The sequence below is a fragment of the Hemicordylus capensis genome, chromosome 17 (assembly GCF_027244095.1).
Source record: "Hemicordylus capensis ecotype Gifberg chromosome 17, rHemCap1.1.pri, whole genome shotgun sequence".
NCBI classification, from domain to species: Eukaryota; Metazoa; Chordata; class Lepidosauria; order Squamata; family Cordylidae; genus Hemicordylus; species Hemicordylus capensis.
The window spans coordinates 48,209-72,393 of NC_069673.1; the positions used below are offsets into that span (position 1 = coordinate 48,209).

The following is a 24,185-nucleotide window of genomic DNA, read 5'->3' on the forward strand; positions in this document are numbered from 1 at the left end:
AAGCCCCAGCTGGGATAGCCTTGCTTCATAAGCAAGGTGCTCTAGGCCCTTGAGCATCTTGGTTGCCTAATCTTGCAAACATTTTAGCACTAGATTCTCCTTGGGAAACATTTCTCACTTCCCAAATGGGACCCAGGATGCAGGCCAGTTTATTCTGAGAAATGCAGGCTGACATGAACTGAATCCATAGCACTCAGGTAGTTTTGACCCACTTTGACTATTTTAAGCAAGGGATCCATCATGACCTGAACAAGTTCGACCAGCACAGCCCCACTCACCTTGCTTCAGAGGTCCTCAATGGGAGCAGCTGCTCAGCAGGCAGCAGTGCCAAAAGACACCACCAGGAAAGCCATGTGAACACAATGGGGTCTTTGGTGTGATGCTTTGAGAGCTGGGGCTATAAAGCAGGATATAAGTATTTTCAATCAAACCTAGCAATGACTAGGACACGAAGCTTCACAGTCAACAAGAGAGAGTCCCAGCTCATGGGATTTTTGCAGTGAAATTGCAACGGAAAATGGCTCTGGTCAGTTCTTCATGCTGGATAAGCCTATCTGGGAGGGGTGGGAGAAGTACTCTCTTCCCATTCCTCAATTAATAAAAACAGAGCTCCACAGGGCCAGCTTAAAAGGCTTTCTGTATTTCGGCACAGACATAACTTAATGAGTAGAAGTGCACATTCTGATTAGCACATTGTCAATGGCTGCATGGGAACTCTTGCGAGCTGCTGCCAAGTCATCGCAGATCTTTGTACTTTATCCTGAACACTGAATACATAACCCATGTTGTCATTTCACCAATAAGCAGATTTTCAGACCATTGTAAAAGCCTTTATCAGTTTTTGATTCTATCACTGGTAAAACAAACTCCCCCCACCCAAAGCCTTCAGGCGGGCCCTCTCGCACCCACACCAAACTCACACAGCATGTAAGCCAAAACTAGAAACTTCTTAGTTTGCAACACACCTATAGAAAATGCAAAGGAGAAAAACCTCTCTCTCTTTCCTCTCCCCCACTCAACAATTGGTGCCTCCTGTTGCTCAGGAAATGCAAAGTCAAGAAGAGAGTCCAAAATGGCACGGTGGATTGGTTTGCCCTGTCTATGTGCGGTTCAGTGTCTGGAAGATTCGGGAAATTTGCAGCATTACAGGCCCCGTCTCTGGATCGTTCATCCACTGAGTGCTGTTCAAAGGGTTTTCAAGCATATCTTCAAAGGCTGCCAGAGAAAGGAAGGCATGGGTCATATTTAGTTAATGGCTGTAGTATACAGGGGCCATGCTATTAATTTATATGCCGCCTGACTCCCTAGGCTCTAAGGGGTTAGGGTAGGATCCTACAGGGCTCAAAGTGCAGTTCTCACTGCAACGAGTGGCCACGGAAGGGCATAGGTCTTCCTCCAAGGGCACTTCCAGCCAGTTCAGCAGGCCCAATGAACTCCATCATCCAGATCCATGCCTTCTGGATCCATCGAGAGCCACTGGCCCTGTCCATCCCCAACACAGCATGCCTCCCGTGGCTGCTGCTGGTGTCTATCATATGTTTCTTTTTTTTTTTAGATTGTGAGCCCTTTGGGGACAGGGAGCCACTTTATTCATATTTCTCTATGTAAACCACTTTGGAAACTTTTGTTGAAATGTGGTGTACAAGTATCTGTAGCAGCAGCAGATCCACAGATTGCTCTGCACCAGCTACCCCCGTGGAAGCCAGATTTCGCAAGCAGGTCTCCCTGGATTGAGGAAAGGGGTCAACGAGGCCTCAGCAGAGAGAAGCACGCTCATGGCCACCTTTTCCCTCAGCAGGGAATTCACGCTTCTAGACCTCTGACACCCCTGAACCAACCTATCAGTTTGACATCAGTCTGGAAACAACCACCAACCATTCATCCCAAATAAAATATTTTAATATACAGCTCCAAATGCAAATCTAATTAACTGAAGTGTAAACTTATTTACACTAGAAATTATAGCAGGGCTGCTCAACTTCGGCCCTTCTGCAGATGTTGGCCTACAACTCCCATAATCCTTGGCTATTGGCCACTGTTACTGGGAATTATTATTATTATTATTATTATTTTTACATTTATATCCTGCTCTTCCTCCGAGGAGCCCAGAGCAATATACTCTGGCCCAGAGTCACCCAGCTAGTTTCATGGCTGAATGGGGATTTGAACTCGGGTCTCCCTGGTCCTAGCCCAGCACTCTAGCCAGTCCAAAAACAGCTAGAGGGCCTAAGTTGAGCAGGCCTGATTTATAGGGATGCACACCGTAGCTAAGAAAGTAGTAACAGAAAACACACACATATTGAGAGGCAGATTTTACCCCTGGCCCAAAATAAAATAAAATCTGGTCTGCAAAAGGCAAAACCTCTGATCTGGCCCTCTTGTGTGGTGGAACCTCTTCCTAAAGAGAGGCCAAGGCAGATGCTTTGGGCAGAAAAGGAGATAAGAGCCCCCAATCCAAACCACCACCCCAGGGTCTATTTCGGTGCATTCAGCTCAGTCTACACGACTAGCAGCAGCAGCTCTTTGGGGGTCTCACTGACTAGCAGGGCCTCGGCCATGGGTCTTTCCCAGCCCTGCCTGGGAGATGCTGCCGGGGTGGGAGCTGGGCCCTTCCGCATGCCAAGCTACGGCCCCATCCCTGGAAGGGTGGCCAAGGACACCCTGAGACACACCCCATTCACCACCACCGCCTGCTGGGAGACAGAGGCATGGCCACAGACCTCTTCCGAACGGCAAGAGGGATTGGGGCACAGTGCAGTGGCACAGGTGTGTTTCTCCCTTCTCGTCAAACCAGAGAGGTCTCTTCGCTGGTGGGCTTCTCAAGTACGGCAAAGGCAACAAACACACTTAAACCTGTCGCATTACTTGCGATGTTTAAACTGATCCTGTCCTGGTTTGATGAAGGGCAGACATTCTTATCCACTGGAGAGGCCACAGATTCCTCTGCCAATACTGGCCCGAGACGCTGTGCCAACCACTTTGCAGAGGAGTGCTTAGGAGCCCAGAGGCCTCCAGGCGCTGCCGCCGCCTTTCCCAGCCGCGTTTACATCCTTCGATGCAGCGCAAAGCCCCGTTCCGTGTCCAGCAAGGCAGGGAACGATGCTGCAGAAATGCACCTGTGCCAGGCAACCCTGAATGCCTTTCCCACAGAGCTGCAGCACTTACCAAGTAGCGTTTTCGGGTTGGTTAGTCCCAACTGTACCACGGGGTTTTCTAGGATGGCCTGGAAGAGAGGGCTGGAAGGGTCAATGCCCTTGTCTAAATCCTCTGGGGTGGGCTTCCGGTCTCCCAGCAGCCACTCACACTACAGTCGACCAGAAAGAAATAGAACACGTCAAGAGGGCACATCCCTAGGAAAGGTCATCCCCTGCAAAGAAGATGGCGCTGCCCCCACGAGGGAGACTCACCGCTGCGTTCTGCTGGTTGTTGTTCACTCGGAGTGCATCCACCACCTCCCTCTCATCAAATCCCATCTCCATCAAGGCAATGACCGCCTGAAACCAGAAGGGCAGACAGAGGCATGGGCCAGGCCGCGGGGCCAAGCACTTCCTCCCAGCACACCCTCCAGGGCCTGCAACCCACAAGGATCAGCAGCAGTTGAGAAGGGCAGAATCAAGCCCCTCCGGAAAGCAGCCCCTCAGCCCGTCTGAAACGCCTGCCCGCTCCCTCATCTCCAGGGATCCACAGAGGGGCCGAGAAACTCATGGCAGACACAGTCCGGCCAGCACCGGCTCCCTATGTGTGGATTGCGGATTGCAAGCAGGTTTACAAATGGATCAGATTGGGGGGAGGAGAAGGAACGGGACATCTGCCCAGACTTTTCCCCCGCCCCAGCCAGGGTGAAGCCCTTCCCCAAGCCCGCTGAGCTGAGTGGCAGAGCCATGCACACCCCTGGCTTGTGCAGTGTCCTTGGGCATGCTGGAACTCTGCTGGGGGCCTCTGGAGGGAAGCGCCTCGAGCAGGCAAGACCCTGCGCCTGGATCCTTCCGTGTGGCCTTGTCCGAGACTGATTCGGAGTGGCTACCGTGATCAAGGCTGCTCTTCGGGTCCTATTTTCTGTCTGCCAACTCTCTCGTGACCATGTGTGGTCTGGCTCGTAGCTCAGCTATCGCGATGCTGCACCTGCTCTAAGCACACAGGGATGGGGGCCGGCAGAGGGGGGGGGCACGCCGCGGCTTTACAATGGCACAAACACGCCTGCCATCCTTGTGCCAGTCAGGGTTAGGACCATGCAGCTCTGCCCCAGCCTGACATCAGCCCCTGGGCCGCCAAAGCCGTTGGCACATCAAGCCCCGGCGAGGGGCCGCTGCAGACCAACCCAGCCTGAGAGCCACACGACTCCAGCAAGCCCCAAGTGGACGTACAAGGACCCAGAGAGCACAGAGACCCCCGGGGCCGAGATCAAGAGGGGGCCGCTGCTAGCTGCCTCCATGGGGACTCGGGGCAGCTGTGCACACAGCCCTCCCTCCACAGAGACAGACAAGGTACCCGTGGATCAGGGCGGAACTCTCTTTTCCTGCGTATCTTCTTGAAGATTTCCGTCAGCTCGTCCTTCGGCTCCTCTCCGCTGGCTTCCAGGCTGGCCCCAGCAACAGCCTTGGCGGTGGTGGTGGTGGTGGAGGAGGTCCCCACTTCTGCAGAGTTTTCCAGCAGAAGCTGGCCGGGCAGGGGCGCATCCACGGTGGGGTCGTCTGCATGCTCAATCAGCCACTCCATGGCCTGAGTCACAGACATGCTGCATGACAAAGTGCCAGCATCAATCCCTGACGCCAACCCCCAGGCCAGGACAACAGGCTGCTGCCCCACAGGCTTAGCACTGCCAGCCTTGCCTGATCTCAACAAGCTATGACACGTTGGCACTCGATGAAGGAAAGAGGGGTGGGGGAAAGCATGGAGCACACCCGGCAGCGCGGCCACAAGAAACGAGCAGGAGCCTCCCCCCACGCCCCCCGTGGGAGGACGTGTGCCCTGCAGCCGGCACGGAAGGACTTCTGCAGGGCCATCACAGGCTGGCAGGGCCAGCACTCGGGTCCTCCTCCCTCCGCTACAGCGACAGCCCTGCTCTCAGGCCAGAGGAGCAGGGGTGGGCCTTGCCCAGGACCAGCCGGCAGAGTCAGTAGCCAGGCCAAGACGTCTCCTCGGGCCTCCCTCTCTAGGCAGGGGCTGGGACCCCATCCGCTGGGCCACGCCAGCTCTCTCAGTAGCACCCCAAAAGAGGAGGGGGGCACCTAACCATGGATCTGATCTTCTCGAGAAGGCAGCAGATGCCCAGAGGGCCAAGAGCAATTGCTCTGGCTCCAGCACAATGGAAGCAAAGCCGCCAGCTCTCTCTCCTCTGTCATTGACCCAACATAAACACTGCCCAAGATTTTTAAAAACCCAAAATCAGTAGGCTGTTTGGGGCAGGGGCTATAAATCTACATGGTTCTTTCATGGACTCATGACATTGTCCCACCACCATTCTAAATTACGGTGGGCCAGCTCTCCAACTTTTGTGGTGCCCCCCCCTTAGGTGTTTTAGGGGAGCATCTGGAATAGAGTTGCCCCCTACCCCTGCACATCAAGGTCCCGCGATCTGGACCTCTCCATCACATCTCTCTGAGACTAAGTACCTGGCTCTAATTGGCTTCATTTCCCCAGAAGATCTGTTTGCATGGAGCGCCCCTCCCACCTTTTCTCCATAGTTCAAGCGCGGAATCAGATATGTGACAGTCCACCCACAAACAATGCAGAAGCCCTCAAGCCCCCAGCCTGTGACACTTACTGGTTCAAACGAAGGGCTTTGACAGCTCTGCTCTCAGGAAAACCCATTTCCGTCAGCTGGCGCAAGGCGATTTCATCCACTCGGTCATCCTCATCCTCATCCAACATGGCTACATGCAAAAAACACAGGATTAGGATTAGGATGCTGATTACTTCTTCTATCCCACTCTTCCTCCAAGGAGCCCAGAGCAGAGTACTTGGTTATGTTGATCCTCACAACAACCTTGTCAGGTAGGTTCGGCTGAGAAATACATGACCGGCCCAGAGTCACCCAGCAAGTCTCATGGCTGAATGGGGGATTGGACCTCAGGTCTCCCCAGTCCTAGTCCAGCACTCTAACCACTACACCACACTGGCTCACAACTAATTTGGCTCATTTGGGTTTGAAGAGGAACTGGAAGCCTCTAAACACGGGACCACACCCTGCTGTTAAAGACACCAAACGCCACCCCAAAATGGGCTGTTGTGCAAAAGGGTGGCCGTCTGGGAAGAACTGGACGTCTGTTCGGTTGTGTTTTTTTGAACCACTGCGCACTCCTCTCTCCCAGGGTGAGGGACTCTGAAGGCAGACGATGCCGCGCCCCCTCTTGCGGAAGCCCAGTGAGCACACCTGGGGCTGGCCAGGACCGGGCTGCGGGGAGAAGGTGCTGGGAGCCTGCCAGAGCTCCATGCCTATCCCACGTCCCTCCTCCCCTGGAGGGCATAGGAGGAGACATCACCCTTGTCACAGGGCTTTGGGAGCCTGATGCGCCTGTCAGTATTTGGCAAGCGGCGGGGCGGGGGGGGGCTGATCACAGTGGGCAGCACATTAGTGCTGATGGGAAGGGACAGCAAACACAAACACAAACACACACACACACACACACGGGCCTAATGGTTGGCTTTTGTTCTGCTGATAATTTCCATGATTCCTCTTGTGTGCAATTATTATTTTCTTCACCTTAGATTTTAAGTCCTTGTCCTAGAGCTAGGTGAAGGTTGTTGCAGAATTCCACCCAAACAGAAGCAGGAAGTTCCGTTTTGGGTGGAATCTGCTTCGTCTAAGGGGGAATCATGTGCAACAGCAGTAATATCTATCCTTGTGGCTTCCTGAGATGGTGTGTTCCTATTACAGTCATGTACCAGCCTATGCAGGATCCAGAGGATGTTAACACCATGCAATCACACCATGTTAACCCTGTGTTCAGCAGTCACAGATACACGGCTTTCATGGATTTCACAGCCTTCTGTAGACAACATGCAGCCCTTGGTAGTCTTTATTTGACTGCCCTGTGCAGTAATCAGGGTCCTCACACGCCATCTTTGGAAGATACAGTGAAACTGTGATTAGCAAGTCGTGGCTGTGCCAATGGAACAAAGGGCCGCAGCAGAGGCTGTGCAGCAAGCCAATGACTCAACGGGTCATCAATGAATTCAAGCTGGTATCAGGAGACCAACCTCTCAACTCTCGGATTAGGCTACTGCCCGCCATAGTGAGTGAGGACAGTATTGTTCAGGGAAAAACCAAGCAGACTTCCAGAGTCAGGGGTGTGTTTGGAAGAGCAACATCCCAGGAGAGAGGGAGAGCTCCAGGCCCCACCTGGCCCCACCCCACTGGGCTAAGGTGCACCCTCTGAAGCAGACACATGCAGGAAGGGAGGCCACGGCTGGTCCTTCTGGAGGGGCCATATTTATTTATTAGATTTTAATGTGACAGCATCACCACTTGGGACAGCTTTTGCCACCTAAGAAAAGCAGGAACGAACACACACACAAACACACACACAAACACACACACAGCCTGCATGAGGCTTCTGCTTTCACCACAGAGCCTCATGTGTTCAGGAAGAACCCCTTCCCAGACTGAGTGAATCTTCAAAGGGTCCTGGCAATGTGTTTGATCCCAATGGTAGCCTCTAAACTTGCTGCCATGCAGGAGGAGTTTGCAATATCCATAGGGCCGCTTGGAGAGCCTGTTGAAATTCTTGGGACACATTCTGCATCACCCGGGGAGCAAAGGAGGCAGGTCACAGCAGGTGGGTGGGCCTCCTGTGAAATGACCACACTTGGGGGGGGGGGATTGACAGGCTTACTCTCTGGCTTTAGCCGAAAAGGCTCAAGGGCAGCAGCAGCAGCAGCGCTTCCGCCACAGCAAACCCTGCTTTTCAGCTCACAGAATGAATGCACAGGATGTGTGATGCCGCAGTGCAACTCCCTGGTGCATTCTGGGTGGAGAAGAGTGGCCACTGGCAGGAGCTGGTCAGCAGGAAGAGCAGCAGCTGCGGCCACTGCCACCCACAGAAGCACAGTGGCACTGTTTCCTGTCGGAGCAAGAGAGCTAACCGCCCCCACCCGCCTTGTGCCCTCTGCCGAAAGGTTTCTGATTAAAGCCCCACCCACCGTCCATCACCTCCAAAAGGGGCGGCTAAAATGCCGGGGGCAGGGGGAGACACAGGTCACATTTTGTGACCCAACAAGGCAACAAGCACTCTTTCGTACCATTCGCCTTCTTAAACAGTTCTACGGCATCCGGATTCAGTGCTAAAAGTTTCTGGGCCACTTCTATGAGGGAGACCAGGATCTTCCGGAGTTCGGTCTGAAACTGCAAGAGACGAAACAACACCAGCTTTCTAAGGCAGCCACCCAAACAGCACAGCGCTCTGGTCATGCCCTTCTAGCTGCAGTGACGGCACGAGCCCTTGGGGGGGGGGGCAGGCAGGCAGGGCTCTTCTCCTGGCTTTGCATGAACAGCAAGAGGTGCAGAGCCAGGACCAAGCCCACAGCCTCCCTGCATGCAAGGACAATCACGCTGCTAAGGCCTGGAGAAGAGGACACAGGGGCGCCCCTACTCCTACTCCAGAGAGAAAAGAACCACTGTGGAGAGCTCTGAAGACCTACGGAAAAGGAGGGTTTGGGGGTAGAGGGAAAGGCTCCTTTGGAAGGGGCCCCTTCCTTGGATGGAGAACCCATCTCCTCTTGTACAGAGGATATGCCTCCAGGCAGTGGGGCCTCCTAGTAGTGGATGATTCAATAGTTAGGGACAAAGAGAGTTGGGTCTGTGACAGGGCTGTAGACCACACAGTGGTGTGACGGTTGTGGACATCACGCGGATCTGGAAAGGCTGTTCAGCAGTGCTGGGGAGGTCAGCAATCGTGGTGCATGTCGGCACCAACCATGTCAGGAAATGTGGGCGGGAGGCCTCAGAACGGAGCATTGGTTTCACTTACCATGAAGGCTGATTCTTGATGCTGGAGCCGAGGACATCTCTCATTGGGTTATCGTGTCCACATGCTCCCAGGCAGGACTAACCAAAATTAGTTACTAGGCTTAAGAGCCCCGGACGGATAACCCCGCCCAGTTCTTTTAGGCCAAATGTGCAAATAGCACGGAAGTAAGTAGTATACAACCAGCGTTAACACACAACCAGCGTTAACACACACACACACACACACACAACAAAGAAGATAGAGGCACCCCAGAAACCTCTAGAACTATTAGCTGTGCTCTTGTAATATGCTCAAGTTTCCCGTGGAGTAGGCCAGGACACCGCCTGGGAGGGCCGAGATGTCCTCGGCTCCAGCATCAAGAAGGAGCCTTCACGGTAAATGAAACCAATGCTCCGTTCTCTGATGCCTAGAGCCGAGGACATCTCTCATTGGGACATACCAAAACTCTCTGGGAGGGAGTGTCCGTGCCTACTCCGGGGGAAGAACCTGTTGAAGCACTCTGTGTCCAAATGCAGCTTGAGAAGACGCATATAGATCAATTTTATAGTGCTTCCGGCCCTGCATATTTCATGCACTGGCGCGTTGGTTGAGAAGGCCGCAGATGTGGACGCTGCCCTAGTAGAGTGAGCCAGAATGTGTTCTGGTGCTGGAAGGTGTAGAGACTCATAGGCTAGTGAAATACAAGCCCGTATCCATCTAGCAATAACCTGCGAAGACACTTGGCTTCCCATGGAAGCTGGTAAAAAGACTCTCCGTCTTCCTGAAGCTCTCCGTGCGTCTCAGGTATCTCTTCAAACATCCAGGCTTGCATCTCCCCTTGCTCTCGCCGCAGTTCGCGTCATGCGAGTGAGCAGGGATGGGCCCGATCCAGCGCCCATGCCCATAGCACTTGAGGGACCCGATATGGCGTCCCTCTGCAAATCCTCCTCTTCCCGTGCAGCTGCTAATGGCACCGCCGCTAATGGCGGCGATACGGGGGGCGAGCCCGGCGCTCGAGAGGCAAATGGGAAGCCCTCCATTTGTCCTCCCCTGGGCACTAAAATGTGTCTAATAGCCTGGCGACGCTCCATTGTGCAGGGAAACAGAGAAACGACAGTTGAGGAGGATAGCAAAAAGAGCGGGAAAGAAAGTGGTGTTTTGGTTTTTTAAAGTTATTTGTTTGTTTTAAAACTAAGTAAAAACTAAGTAAGAAATACAGTAAAAGTCCAAGTACAATGAGAAATAGCACAAAGAAGTAAGAAAGAGACAAACAAGATTTGCAAGAGCAATACGAACGATCTCTGCCTAGGAGCGACTGCAGGACTAAAAGAACTGGGCGGGGTTATCCGTCCGGGGCTCTTAAGCCTAGTAACTAATTTTGATTAGTCCTGCCTGGGAGGACGTGGACACGATAACCCAATGAGAGATGTCCTCGGCTCCAGGCATCAGAGAAGCCAAGTTTACGCTGCTAGGTAGCAGGCTGAAGTCCAGGACCCACTAGGCAGCATTCTCAGAAATACCAACTGATCCACACGCAGGGCCAGGGAGACTGTGGGGCCGGGAGGAGGGGCTTAGATTTGCCAGGCTGATCAGACCTAACTTGGAAAAGTGTGTCCAATTCCAGACACCACATTTTAAGAAGGATGTTGGTGAGCCCATTTGGGTTCAGAGGGGGGCAACCAAGAAGGTGAGGGGTCTGGAATGAGGGATGGCCGAAGGGGTTGGCTATATTTAACCTGGAGAAGAGAAGGCAACGGAGCGAGGGGGGAGCCGTCTCCAAATCTCTGAAGCGGACTTGCTCTCTGTGACTCCCGAAGGCAGGATGAGAACCAATGAGCTGAGATTAAAAGGAAGCATCTCTCAACGGTGAGGGCAGTTTGGCAGTGGAAGAGCCAGCCTCGTGCAGCAGCCGTGCTTCCCTGGAGGTTTCCAAACCGAGGCTGGACGGCCGCCTGGCAGGGAGGCTCTGCAGGCTCCAGAACCGAGCAGGAAGTTGGGCTGGGAGACCTCTGAGTCTATGGCTTCCTCCCTGGACAGTTGGGACCCTTGGAAGGCGGCCAGGGCTCGGTTTGATGGGGAGGCTGGAAGATGTATCAACATTTCAATCTCTGCCAGCGGTTCCCCCTGACCATGCTGCCATTGCCCTGGCAGGGGAAAAGGAGCCACGTCTGGGCTAGCATCAGCTGCTTTGGCAGCTTAAAAGACAGACAACTCCCCCTGCCGCCTCCACCACCTGAAGAGCAGGCAGGATGGGAAGCTGGGAGGGATCTCCCTGGAGGGGCTCTTCCAGCATTTCCTCCTCATCAAAGTCCACTCTAGACCGAGCGGGAGGAGGAAACCCATTCTGGATGCCTTCCTCCCAGAGGCTTGAACTAATGCAGCCACGTAATGCAGCCATGAAGGCTGGTCTGTGATTTCCCTTCCACAGACAGTGGCAACCGTGGCATCCGCTAGCCTCCACCCCAAGGGTGGCCTCCGAAAGACTAAAACTGCGGACTGGCCAAACTGGGCGTCCTGCACTGATGCACAACCATGCAGAAGCTGCTGGAGGCGAAGCAGTGGAGCAGAGCAGAGCAGAGTGACAGGGCCTGCAGTGGCCACACGCCAGGTGAGGAGCCGAGTACTCACATCCCTCATGCTGTGGTGAGACACGCTGCGGTCCACGCTGTGGGAGGGCAGGCTGGCCGTTGCCTTCAGAATCGCCTCCTTATCAGGAGCTTTTTGCTCCTGCTTCCGCTAAATGAGAAGGGAAATCTGTTCAAAACATGCCAGGGGTTATTCACAAGAAGAGACCCAGAGATGTCCTCACTGGAGAGATGCATCATGAGCCAGGCAAAAGGAGGCCCAGGAGAGACATCTCCGTCGCCTAGAGCGATAAGGCACCCCTACCCACACATCCCCCAACCCCTGAAACGGAAAGAGTGGAATCTGGGGGACCTAGTGGAACATGGGAAGCTGCCTTTTCCTGAGTCAGACCCTTGGTCCATCTAGCTCAGCAAGCCCCTGCTTAGCAAAGGGGACCATTCAGGCTTGCTGCCACCAGACCAGCTCTCCTCCTGGAGATGGACATCTCTTCCATATTCACTCTGCCAGTCTGGCAACTTTTGAAAGCAGACCTTTAAAATACTGTTCCATCCCAGACCTCTTTGGCTCTGCACTGCACTGCCGTGTTAGCTTTAGTTCAGAGTTGACGACAGTCTGCGATCTGCAACACACTCCGTGTGTCAGCAGCGCCAGCTTGACTCCTCCACTGAACTCAACCACCAGACAAGCAACACTCTCCCTTCCTAGCAATCTGACTGGGGAAGGGGATCCACATCAACCCCTGCGGCCCAGCCTGCCACAGCCTCTGCTCACAAGGTCAACTCTCAGCTGGAGGCCGAGCAGGCGAGGCAGGCAGGCCCAGCACGGGCCCCAGCCCTGGAGCCTGACGCCAGGACAGAACCCGAGAGCCTCTGGGCAGGAGTGCCCCGAGGAAGCTCCCTGGAGCCCGAGCCCACAAGAGAGCCAGCCCCTGCTGCTGCACCATCACCCCGCCCAGGATGGAGGCCAGCCACAAGCTCAGCAAATGATTCTCGTTTCCCAAACTGACGCCCAAAAGGTGTGTGTGTGTGTGTGTGTTTGCGTGCGCTCGGCCCCTTTGGGTACAGCACTTGCCGCTCCGTCTTTAGCAAGGGGTTATTTGTGAGCTTCACTCTTGCTTGAATAAACTCAAGACAGTCATGCTTTTAAAATTCATAAGTATACCAAAGACGACATCTTTAGATGCCAAGTTATGTATACAACATCTCATGTTCTTGGAGGGGAACAGTGAGACATTTCTCCCCCCGCTCCAGTTTTGTTTTGTTGAGAAAACCCAACATTTTGCGTGTCTTTGTTTAAGAAAACCCAACATTTTGTTTTTGAACCTGCAACAGCAGGAGAGAGGGAACACCCTCACCTTTTGCATCTGTTGGCTAGTGTGGGAAATACGATGCTCGACTAGATGGGCCTTCTTGGGTCTGATCCGGCAGGGCTGCTCTTATGTAAGACTTACTGAGCCTCCTGTCTAAACACCAGACAGGAAGACAGGTACCTTGCTTATACACTGTGACCGTTTTTACTTGTTTGCCTGTAAACTGTCCTGCTTTTTATATATATTTAAATAAACTAGATTTTTTTTGGAGGACTTTAACCTGGGTCAGTGCTGGGAAAGGGCTCCATTCAACCTTCCCGAAATGCCCGTACTGGCTGACATGCTCTTTCAGAGGTTTCGAGGCAATTTGCTATGTTTTGAGTCCATCTGGGTCTGAGATGGAACAGAGAAGATGTTAATGTTATTTGTCTCTCCAGAGACTGGTGGCAGTGATACAGAGGATTTCACGTGAGGGTAGAAAACTGCCCCCGGTTCACCACAGATGAGGTTTGGAAAGTGGCCTTAAGGATCTCGGCTCCTTCCCTACCCTGGGTCTGCTCTCTTGGCAACACACACACACACACACACACACACACACACACACACACACAGGCCTCTGCTTATCAGGCAAGGGAGACGGGTTAGCTGAGGACAGGAATGCTGGAAGCAAAGGGCTAAACTTAGAACCCAAGAGGGCTGGCGTGGCAGAGACAGCAGCACCCAAAATAGGCACCATGTGGGCCAGAGGGCGAGGGCAACAGCAGCTGCCTCCCACCTGCTCTCTAGTGCACACAGTAACCACGACCCCGCCACCCCACTCCTGTGGTGCCGGCTGAGGAACCGAAAGCAACTTCTCCAGCCTCCCCGCTTCTTGCCTTCAGAGCCCCTCCCTTCAACCCAGGAGCAGTGCAGGGGTCTCTCGTGCAGTCACAGCCCCCCACATGAGAGCACTCATGCCTTTGAGGTGCAAGGAGGGAGCCACGAAACCTCTTCCAAGGACATTCCACCACAGACACACCACGTCCTGTAGGCCGGCTGTCAGAGACCTCGCAGATACCCCCTGACAGCTCCACAAAGGCGCTTCATAGCAGCCGCCACTGCGGCCCCACAAGCCCCCCAGGACTCACCTTTTCCTCTGCAGAAACATCTGCCATTTTCGGAGGGGCAGGGGGTGCCCTCTTCTTTATCAGCACCAAGACATCTAAAGGCGGGCGGAGTGGGGGGGAGAAACAGGATTGGGACAGGATAATGAAGCCTGGTACACATTCAGCCCTGAGATCGAATTTTTTAAAAAAAAGGGGGGGGGAGCAGCAGCAGTGAGACTGCTTTCGAATGAGGCTGCTCCTGGAAGAAGAAGGGCCACAGCATAACATGAGAGTCACCTCTTGAAAAGACTTCCGAAGACAGGGCAGGAGGCCTCTTGCATTTCCTAAGAAAACCACCCAGGACTCCACCCATGCAACGCTGGGGCTGCCCTGCACAGTATACCCTGCATCACAATGGAAGCTGGTCTGTGCCTTGTGCAGAGCCCCACAGGCGGCTCCCCACAGCAGCGGGGCACGTAGAAAGGCTCTTGCTGCCCTGCACAGCCCTCCTCCTCCTCCCCCCACCCCGCCCCCTTTTTGGTGCTCGGCCTGGGCATGTTCCCTGCTGAGGAGCCTTCAGAGCACTGGGGAGGGGGCCCTTTGTGGCCACCCCAGGGTGGAGCTGCCCAGGGGCCAACGTCATGACTGGCCGAAGGGCACATGTTCCAGCTTCCCACCACGTCTTCTGGGGGCCCGGCAGGACCTGGCAAGCAAGCCACCCTTGCTGCAGAACTCCCCAAAGGCACGCCATGTTTAGCCAGGAGGGCTCTCTCTCTCTCTCTCTCTCTCACACACACACACGTTTTGTGCACTCCGGCTGCTCAGAGCCATCCCCTCAGAAAAGTCTCCCATACCTCGGTCTTGAATGTTCTCCTCCAAGACAGTCTTCGTGTCTGCCAGCACCTTCTCAGAAGCCGCGTGGATCAGTTTATGGTGGGTGATGCTTTTTGGATCCTCTAGGCTCCCAGGTACAAACTAAGGGGGGGGGGGGAGAGAAGAGCATGACTGAACCATGGGAAAACCAGAAAAGTGGACTAACCCTAACCCTGGCCAGGTGGTGGCCTTTCAGGGGGCAGAAGCTTCACCCAGGCCTGTCACTGATTGCTCCCACAACTGCACAGCAGCTAAAGGGCACCGTTGAGTATACAATGCGAAACAGAGGCCTGGGAGTATGAAGCAGCAACACACGGAGGCAGGAAGCAGGCAGGAAGCAGGCAGGCTGCTCTTTCTGGGGAGGTCTAACCAGGTCCAGAGGAAAAGAGAGGAACCACCCAGAGAGTTCAAAGGCCAGGGCCCAGTGCCAGCAGCAGCCAGTGAGAACTTCGCCACGGCTATCCTTTTCCTTAGAAAAACTTCTTAAAATGCTCTGTTTCATCATGAAATTAATGAGCAGTGCCATGAATCACTAGAGCACCAAACCCAGCCGTACTGAAAAAGCAACTGCCAGGGTTGATGCCCCTCTCAATTCTAGGGAGGTGATTTGATTGTGTTGTTCTATGACCGCTTAGTCCTCAGGTTCTGGGAATCCATCCAGCTTTTACCCCTCGCTACCACCCTATACATTCTCGTTTCCCTGCTCAACACCTTTGGCTGTGTAGCCTCGCGAGGGCAGGCTAGTGTATACGTTAAGGATATAAAATGAAACAAAACTTGAGGTATAAAACAAAAAACAAGAATAAGTTTATTACTTACAGAATAAAGAACTCTGCCAAGCAGGACACACAAGCTTCTCTACCAAGTTACTAGGGACCTCAGCTGTTCTGGATCACATGTAACACACAGGGAGGTGAGATAAATGGGGCAGAGGCCATTCAGCTTGGGTTTGTAAACGGAGCGAATTCCTCCAGACCTTCTCGTCTGTTCCTAAGAGCTGCCCAGAACACTGCTGGTTCTCCAGCCTCCACACATCCGCCCTTCCAGACCCACATAACCCCGCTGCACAGTCTCTCCCGTTCAGCACACACCAAGCGATCCCTCAGCCCAACACACATCACCACCTCCTCCTTCTCTCCTCTCTGTCTCTCTCTTTTTTTAAAATTAAATTTTTATTCATTTTAACAATAACATTAACATTCACAACAAGTGAACAAATATGGACTTCCCGCTCACACCTCCTCGTGAATCATCAACTATAGAATTAACCCTTGCTATAATAATAATTCAAAACATAAATGCAAACCTCACAAACACGATTTTAATCTACCCCACCTGCAATTATTACTAAATTTCAAACCCTGTTGTAAAATCAATAGTAGGAAAATAGTTCTTTAGATACAACAAGAATGGTTTCCAATCTTCTTTAAAACATTCTAAATTTTGGTCTCTTATCAATATTTTAAGTTTTGCCATCTCTGCATATTCCAAAATTTTTATCAGCCAGTCTTCTTTTGAAGGCAGTTCATTGCTCTTCCATTTCTGTGCATATATTATTCTGGCCGCCATGGAAGCATGCATAAAAAATGTTAAATTAGCTGCAGAAAATACTCCTTGTGTTATTCCCAGCAGGAAGGATTCTGGCTTCTTAGGAAATGTCATTTTAAATATTTTCTTTAACTCATTATATATCATGTCCCAATAGGCCTTAGCCTTCCTACAGGTCCCTCTCCTCTCTGTCTCAATGGCCTTCTTTAACATCCCTCCCCCTTCGGTGGACCTTCTGTGCCTGGCACTAGGGTAACCCCCACACACTCACACACTCACTCACCAGCTCCTATATACGTCCCACCACAGTAGCTCTTCAACCAATGGTGTCATCTGAAAAGTTATCCTTCCTCCAGATGACAAAAGCCCTCCTGGATACCAGCTGGCCCCACTACAAGGCCTCCTTCTCTTCTCTGCAGACAGCTTCAGTTCACCCATCTGGGCCAGCTGGTTCTGCTCCTAGCAGCTGCCTCCTGCTAACCATCCTTTTTCAAATCTCCAGAGCACACCAGGAAGTGACCATGGGGTCAGGATACGACCCCTGCTGCCTACAGAGGCATGGTTAAAAAAAACTATAAAGAAAGAAATTGGGTGGCATCACCACTCACACTGACATGAATTCCAAGTCGCCAAGGGCACTGGTTAAGGACTAGACTGGGGGTTGCAGAACTGAGCCACACTTGTTGCAGAACTCCAAAAAAGGCATTCCAGAAGTCATAAACTAGCACGTACATTTAAACAACAGGTTCAATCTCTTGCACACCATGTACCTTCAAGACCAACTCCTTCCCTCCAGCCCAGCTGCAGTCTCTTCAGGCAGCCTCTTTAGCATAAGAACAGTAGCCCGCCATATGCCTCTGACAAGCCCACAGGCAAGAGCGGAGGGCATGCCCTCTCTCCTGCTGCTGCTGCTCCCCCAAAGCATCCTGCAACCCATAGCCAGCAGGACTAGTAGCCATTGGTAGACCCGTCCTCCTTGAATTTGTCTAAGTCCCTTTTAAAGCCATCCAGGCTAGTGGCCATCACCACATTCTGTGCCACAGAGTTCCACAGTTGAATTATGTGCTGTGTGAAAAACTACTTCCTTCTGTCAGTCCTAAATTTCCTGGTCTTCAGTTTCATGGTCCTGGTTCTAGTGTTCTGAGAGAGGGAGAGAAATGTCTCTCTGTCCACTCTCTGTACTCCACACATAATTTTACACACTTCTATCATGTCTCCCCATAGTTGCCTCTTTTCCAAATTAAAAAGCCCCAGGTGTTCTAGCCTTGCCTTGTAAAGAAGGTGCCCCAGGCCGCTGATCATCTTGGCTGCCCTCTTCTGCACCTTTTCCAGTGCTACAATCTCCTTCGGATATGGTGACCAGAACTGCACGCAGTACGCCAAATGTGGCCGCACAACAGATTTGTATACGGGCATTATAATAATAGCACTTTTATTTCCAATCCCTAATGATTGCTAGCATGGAATTTGCCCTTTTCACACTGAGCTGACACTTTCAATGAGCTGTCCACTACAACCCCAAGATCTCTCTCCTGATCACTGATCCCTCTAAAGCATGCACACATACACGTGCTCACACAAGTTTCCTGATGTCCACTCAATTTATTTTAGATCCCACTCAGGTTGAAACAGGAAGGCCCCACTCTGAATGCACATGTGCACACACTGCCTTGATACTGCCGCCCAGAACAAAACTCATTCTGCACAGAGATGAAATAAATTAGAGGGACCACGGCTCCTGATCATTCATTGACAGCTCAGACCCCATCAGTATACATCTGAAGTTGGGTTTTTATGCCCCAATATGAATCACTTTACACTTGCTTACATTGAACCATATTTGCCATTTTGTCGCCCACTCTCCCAGTTTGGAGATCTCCTTTTAGAGCTCCTCACAATCTGTTTTGGATTTCGCTACCTTGAATAATTTAGTGTCATCTGTAGATTTGGCTACTTCACTGCTTACCCCAACATCTAGATCATTTATGAATAAATTAAAAAGCAATGGTCCCAGTACCAATCCCTGGGGGACCAGTACTTTCTTCCCTGCATTGTGAAAACTGTCCATTGATTCCTACCCTCTGTTTCTGTCCTTCAACCCGTTACCGATCCACACATGAACCTGTCCTCTTAATCCCATGACTGCCAAGTTTACGCAAGAGCCTTTGGCGGAGAACTTTGACAAAAGCTTTTTGGAAGTCCAAGTATACTATGCCAGCTGGATCACCTTTATCCACATGCCTATTGACACTCTCAAAGTACTCCAAAAGGTTAGTGAGGCAGGACTTGCCCTTGCAGAAGCCATGCTGGTTCTCCTTCAGCAATGCCTGTTCTATATGTTAAGCAATTTTGCCCTTAAGTATGCTTTCCATCAATTTATCCAGCACAGAAGTTAAACTGACCGTCCTGTAGTTTCCCAGATTCCCCCTGGATCCCTTTTTGAAAACTGGAGTTACATTAGCTACTTTCCAGTCTTCTGGTACAGAGCTTGATTTTAGGGACAAGTTATATATTTTTGCAAGAAGATCAGCAAGTTCAAATCTGAGTTCCTTCAGAACTCTTGGGTGGATGGTATCTGGCCCTGGCGATTTAATTTTTCTTTTTTTTAAAGACAGTTTAGAACATCCTCTCTCATCACCTCAAATTGGGCCAATTCTTCAAGCCTGAGAAGCTCAGTTCCAGAGCGGGTATATGGTCAGTGTCCTTCGTTGAGAAGGCAGATGCAAAGAACTCGTTCAGCTTCTCTGCAGTCTCCTTATCCTCCTTAATTATCCCTTTCATGCCCGCATGATCTAAAGGTCCAACCACTTCCATGGCAGTTTTATGCTTCTGATATATTTAAAGAAGTTTTTGTTATATGGTCCTAAAACTCTCTTTTTGCATCCCTTACTGTCTCCTTGAATTTCTTTTGCCAGAGTTTATGTTCATTTCTGTTCTCTTCATTTGGGCAGGACTTCCATTTTCTGAAGGGAGTCTTCTTCCCTCTTTTATAGTTTCCCTGACTCTAGTAGTTAGCCAAGCGGCTGTCCTCCTGAACCTGGTGGTCCCTTTCCTCCTGCTTGGTATACATTCCAACTGAGCTTCTGTTATTGTGGATCTGAATAAGTTCTATGCTTTCTGGAGTGATCAACCCTCCTGACTTTCCCATTTAATTATTTATTTTTCAATTTTATACCACCTTTCATAAGGCATCCCAAGGCAGTTTACAAAAGTTAACATACATTCAATCACCATTAAAATCACATTAAAAACCTTAAAATCAGTTAAACGTTAAGAACCATAACACACCAAAAAACCCCACAACTTTTAAAAAGACAAACGGAAGCAGGAGCTGAGAGACCTGGTAGCTCTTAAGGGGTCAATGCCTGATCTCAGCTCGCCCATCTTGGATTGGAGACTTCTGGCATTGGTATATAAACACCTGTAGGGTGGAGCATGTTAGAGCAGCCAAGTGCTTAGGCACATCAGAAGCTGCCTGAGTTCAAACTAGACCATTAGTTCATCTAGCTCAGTATTATTGTTGACTGGCAGCAGCTCTCCAATGTTTCAGTCTCTCCCAGTCGTACCTGCAGATGCCTCCAAGGAATGCAGCTGGGACCTTCACATGCAAAGCAGACGCTCTACCACTGAGCTTCAGCCCCATCCCTGAAGGAGAATATCTTATAGCACTCACACGTAGTCACCCATCCAAGTGCAAGCCAGGGCAGGCGCTGCTTCGCCACAGGGACAATCCCTGCTCACTACCACAAGACCAGTTCCCCTCCTCTTAGCGGCTGCTCACCGGCTCTGCACTACCTTCCTCCCGAGTCTGTGGATTGGGCGGTATATTAAACCTTTTAATTCATAGATAGACCAATATGACCAGCACACCACAAGCACCTTCTGGAAGCCATTCAGCAGCCACAACTAAGCAAGCAAGCAATACTGATGCTAACGATATGTTGTTATAAAAAATCTTCAAGATTTTAGAACAAAGTTCCTCCATTATTTCCATGCAGTTCCTGAACTACTGTTTAGGCCAGCAGTTTCAACCAGCCACACCTGAGCCCTTGTAGGGGATACCCAGAACTCTGCCACCCTCCTGACTCACTTGTATGCTATACTCTCCAGGAGAAGAGCATCAGGCAGCACCCCGCTCCTAGCTGGGGAGGTGTTCAGGCTCAGCCCACCCCCCAGTTCTGGGCTGCTGATTGATACAGGGCACCTCAGCTCCGGCTCTGAGACAGGAACGGTGGCTTGCTGTGGTGTCCATGTGGAGTCACCTGTTTCGTCTGCACAATGCGGGGGGGGGGGGGAGAGGAGACTTTGGGGGCCCACCCTCTGCGGAGTCACTGGCAGGAGAGCAGCTGGCTTGAAGCACACCAGGAGGGAAGGCAGAGGGCCACTGGCAAGGGCCTGGGCGAGCCCAGAGCAGGGCCCGGCAGCCTTCCCTGCTCCGCCAGGCTACGCGTTACCCAGCCTGGCCCTCCAGGGGTGCCAAGGGGTCCCACTGCCTGCTGCTGGCCTGCGCCCGCCTCGCAGCCCCCCTCCCACTCCAGGGAGGGCTCCTCCCGAGACGCCTGCGGCGGAGCCCACCCTGCAGCAGCAGCTGGCAAAGCTCCTCGTGGGGCGGGGGGGGGGGCAGGCAGGGCCCGGTGCTTCCTGGGGGGCCGCATGAGCGAGCGAGCGAGCGAGGGAGGGAGGCGGCTGCGCTTGGCCGGACAAGGACGACTCTGCCGGCGCTGCCCCCCAGGGCGGCCTGCTGGGAGCTGGCGGCGGGGGAGGGGGAGGGGGGAGGGGAGGCCGGCGCCTCCTCGCAGGGGCGGGAGGGGGAGAGCGAGAGAGAGAGAGAGAGGCGGCGGCGGCGGGGGGGGGTGCCTGTGCCTCTGCCCGCCCCTCCCTCCCTCCCTGCCCGCCCCGCCCGCCCGGGACTCACGCGCTTGAGGCAGCGCTCCTTCAGGCGCTCCACCGGCGTGTCCTCGGACACCTCCTCCAGCCACTCGGCGCCGTCCAGGGCGCAGACGCGGAGCCGCAGCACCTTCGCCGCGAAGATCTTCTCCTCCTGCACGAACATCGCCGCCGCCTCCTCCTAGCGCAGCACCAGCAGCAGCAGCCGCCTCCCTCCTCCGCCTCCGCCGCAACAGAAGCAGCAGCAGCGCCGCCTCCGCCGCCGCATCCCCCGAGCAGCGGCGCCCGCAGCTCCCTCCGCCGCCCTCGCCCGGCGACGGCTGCCTGACAGGCTGACGGGCGGGCCGAGGGCACCGGAAGAGGGCGCCGCGCGGCATACTGGGAGCCTACTACAGAGTCGCACTCCCTAGAGCGATCTCCCGAGGACACCGGAAGCCGCGGGAAACGAGTGTTACTCCGGCTCGCGGCATGCTGGGACGCCGCCATAGAGTCGCACTCCCTAGAGCGGGCCGAGCCGGCGCGGACAGCCTCGTCCCAGGAGTCCGTGCCGGGCGTCGTCGTTCTAATGACGTCTCTCCCCAAACCTCCCAGAAGTGCCCCGCCGGCGCCTGCCGCCTCCTCCTGGGCTCCTTTCACCATAGCTGAGTTGCTCCTTGGCCAAGCGGAGGCTCCTCCGCCGTGTGATGTCGGTTAGGGTTAGCTGAGGCTCTGCTGCTGGACTACAATTCCCATAATCCCCAGGCTCATTTTATGGCTGCTGCGGTTGATGGGAATTGTAGTCCGACAGCCGCCGGAGAACATCCTTCCGGTTGGCCATCTCTGCCAGTGCCAAGAGCCAAGCGCACAATCTTGCCCTGGGAGGAGTCGAAGAGGTGGGCAGCGGAGCCTGCGGGAGGGGGCTGAGAACCGAGGCCGGAAGGATCGGTCAGTGAAAGGCCGCCGTCAGAAGAACTTCCCCAGCCAATAGCCGCCCTCCGGCTGAAACGAGACCCGCCTCTGATGCAAATGAGACGAGCGGCTCCATCCAGCCCCCTCGGTCTGCGGCTGCTCCCCAAAGGCCCTTCTCTAGCTCCTCCCGAGGACGGCATCGCCCCCCAACGCCTCCTAGCCCTGAACTGGGTGGGCAAATGGGGGGCATTTTTGCAACCATGGCTCTTGGAGGAAGAGCCTCCAGAGGGCGCTCTGAGTTGCTGCGCTCATCCTCAGCTAGCAAGCTAGAGCAGCCTCAACAGGGAACCCTCCTAACATGCTGATTTGGGTGGAAGTTTGAGGGGGAATTTGCAACTGTTTAGACGTCTAGCAGATAAAAACATGGTTTAAAAGTATAAGGAGTATAAACAGCAAGTAGATTTTTTCGTGGAGTTGCTAAAAGCATCCGCACCCACTAAGCAAGTGCACTTTAATTGTGATGGTGGGAGAGCTGGTCTTGTTGTAGCAAGCATGAATGGTCCCCTTTGCTAAGCAGAGTCTGCCCTGGTTGCATTTGAATGGGAGACTATATGTGAGCATCCTTAGAGGACGGAGCCACTCATCTAGGTTCCAAGTTCCCTCCTTGGCAGCATCTCCAAGACAGAGCTGCCTGCAACCTTGGAGAAGCCATCCTTCGATATTTTAAGAAGGTATGAAAATCCTATAGGAGTTGTGGGCAGAAAAGAAAGGAGATCCCTTTAATCATACTGAGCATGCGCCTCCAATGCTTTTGAGCATGCTCAGATGCACTGGGAAGGAGGAGAGAACAACAAATAGGTGTTACTACACTGACTTGTCCCTGATGCTTGATGCAACGTCCCGCCTCCTTGGATTTTCCCCACAGAACTAGGAAAAGGCCAGAGTGACGCCAGATTGAAGTGGGGGCATCTTTCTTCCCGCACCTCTCCTCCTCCACCCTCGCCCTACAATAAAGGGCAGCAAAGGCAGGCGGGCATCCACCTTCTCATGCTGGTCTTCTTTCACGCACTGTTTTAGTTTTTAAACATTTCCAACACCACTGCACGCAAAGCGCAACTAAGCTCTGGATTTGGATTGAGGGACAAGGAACGAATTTGGTAGGATGACCTTTGTTGGAACTTGAGGAAAGTTTTTTGTGCCTGGAAATCCAGACTAGCCTCAGCCCCACTTCTGCCAGGAAGGTTAACACGGAAGGACTCTACTGCAGGGCTGTTGTACGGCGCTCTCAGCCACAGCCAGCCCCACCCTAATATTACAGCAGACTACACTGCAGGGTTGTCATGAGCTACTTTGTCTCAGACACACACACACTCTTTCAATACAAGAACAACAGATTGCATTAAAATTGGCACCAAGCATTGCATTTTTTTAAAAAAATGTTTTAACACAGAAAAGATCTAAGCCGAAGCATCTCTGTGATGAAGTCGACATGATTGGAATGGAACATTATCTTTGTTCAAAAAGGGGGAGAATTGTAACCTAGTCCTGCCTCTCACCCCAATACCTCTAAAAGATTATATAGAGATTATATAATCTATTATTATTTATAGTTTATATAATTTATAATTATCAATTATATATTATACCTCTATAATCACCCTAATCAAAAGGGTATCATCCTAATACCTCATGTAGCTTCCTTTCCTTTTACTCATAAATCAAGAATCACTCTCCTCCCCGACAATAAATCCAGAAAACAGCAAATAATAACACTAATTTTTTTACAAAATTATTTTGGTTCCAGCTTTGCATCTGTTCAGCGGCTCATATCTAAACAATTTTAAGTTTTTCTGCATATTTAAGATCCCAGGGCAACTAACAAAGTGGGTTTTTTAAAAAGTAAATTACACCAACAGACATTCCAACGTCACCCCCCCATCAGAAGAAGAAAAAGAAATAAGGGAATGCATGTATCTTTCAACATGGGGCGGGTGAGCAGCAAGCTAAACATTTAGGAAGGAAATGCAGGTGAGAGGAGCAGGAAAAGAGTCTTCACGGGAT

The 24,185-nt window shown here is 52.4% G+C and overlaps 1 protein-coding gene across 2 annotated transcripts; it reads right to left on the reverse strand.

Moving 5' to 3' along the window:
• Positions 1-620: 620 nt before the first annotated feature.
• Positions 621-21,601, reverse strand: UBAC1 (UBA domain containing 1). Of its 2 annotated transcripts, XM_053282170.1 has the most exons (10): positions 21,265-21,601; positions 14,783-14,903; positions 13,971-14,044; positions 11,577-11,684; positions 8,242-8,344; positions 5,765-5,873; positions 4,489-4,735; positions 3,408-3,494; positions 3,166-3,304; positions 621-1,215 (listed from the first exon to the last, which is right to left on the reverse strand). In XM_053282170.1, exons 1-10 carry the CDS (start codon positions 21,400-21,402, stop codon positions 1,100-1,102), a joined length of 1,242 nt encoding a protein of 413 aa, XP_053138145.1. In that variant the 5' UTR covers positions 21,403-21,601; the 3' UTR covers positions 621-1,099. The 2 variants fall into 2 exon arrangements, with proteins under 2 accessions (XP_053138145.1, XP_053138146.1); XM_053282171.1 differs by lacking the exon at positions 11,577-11,684.
• Positions 21,602-24,185: the final 2,584 nt, after the last annotated feature.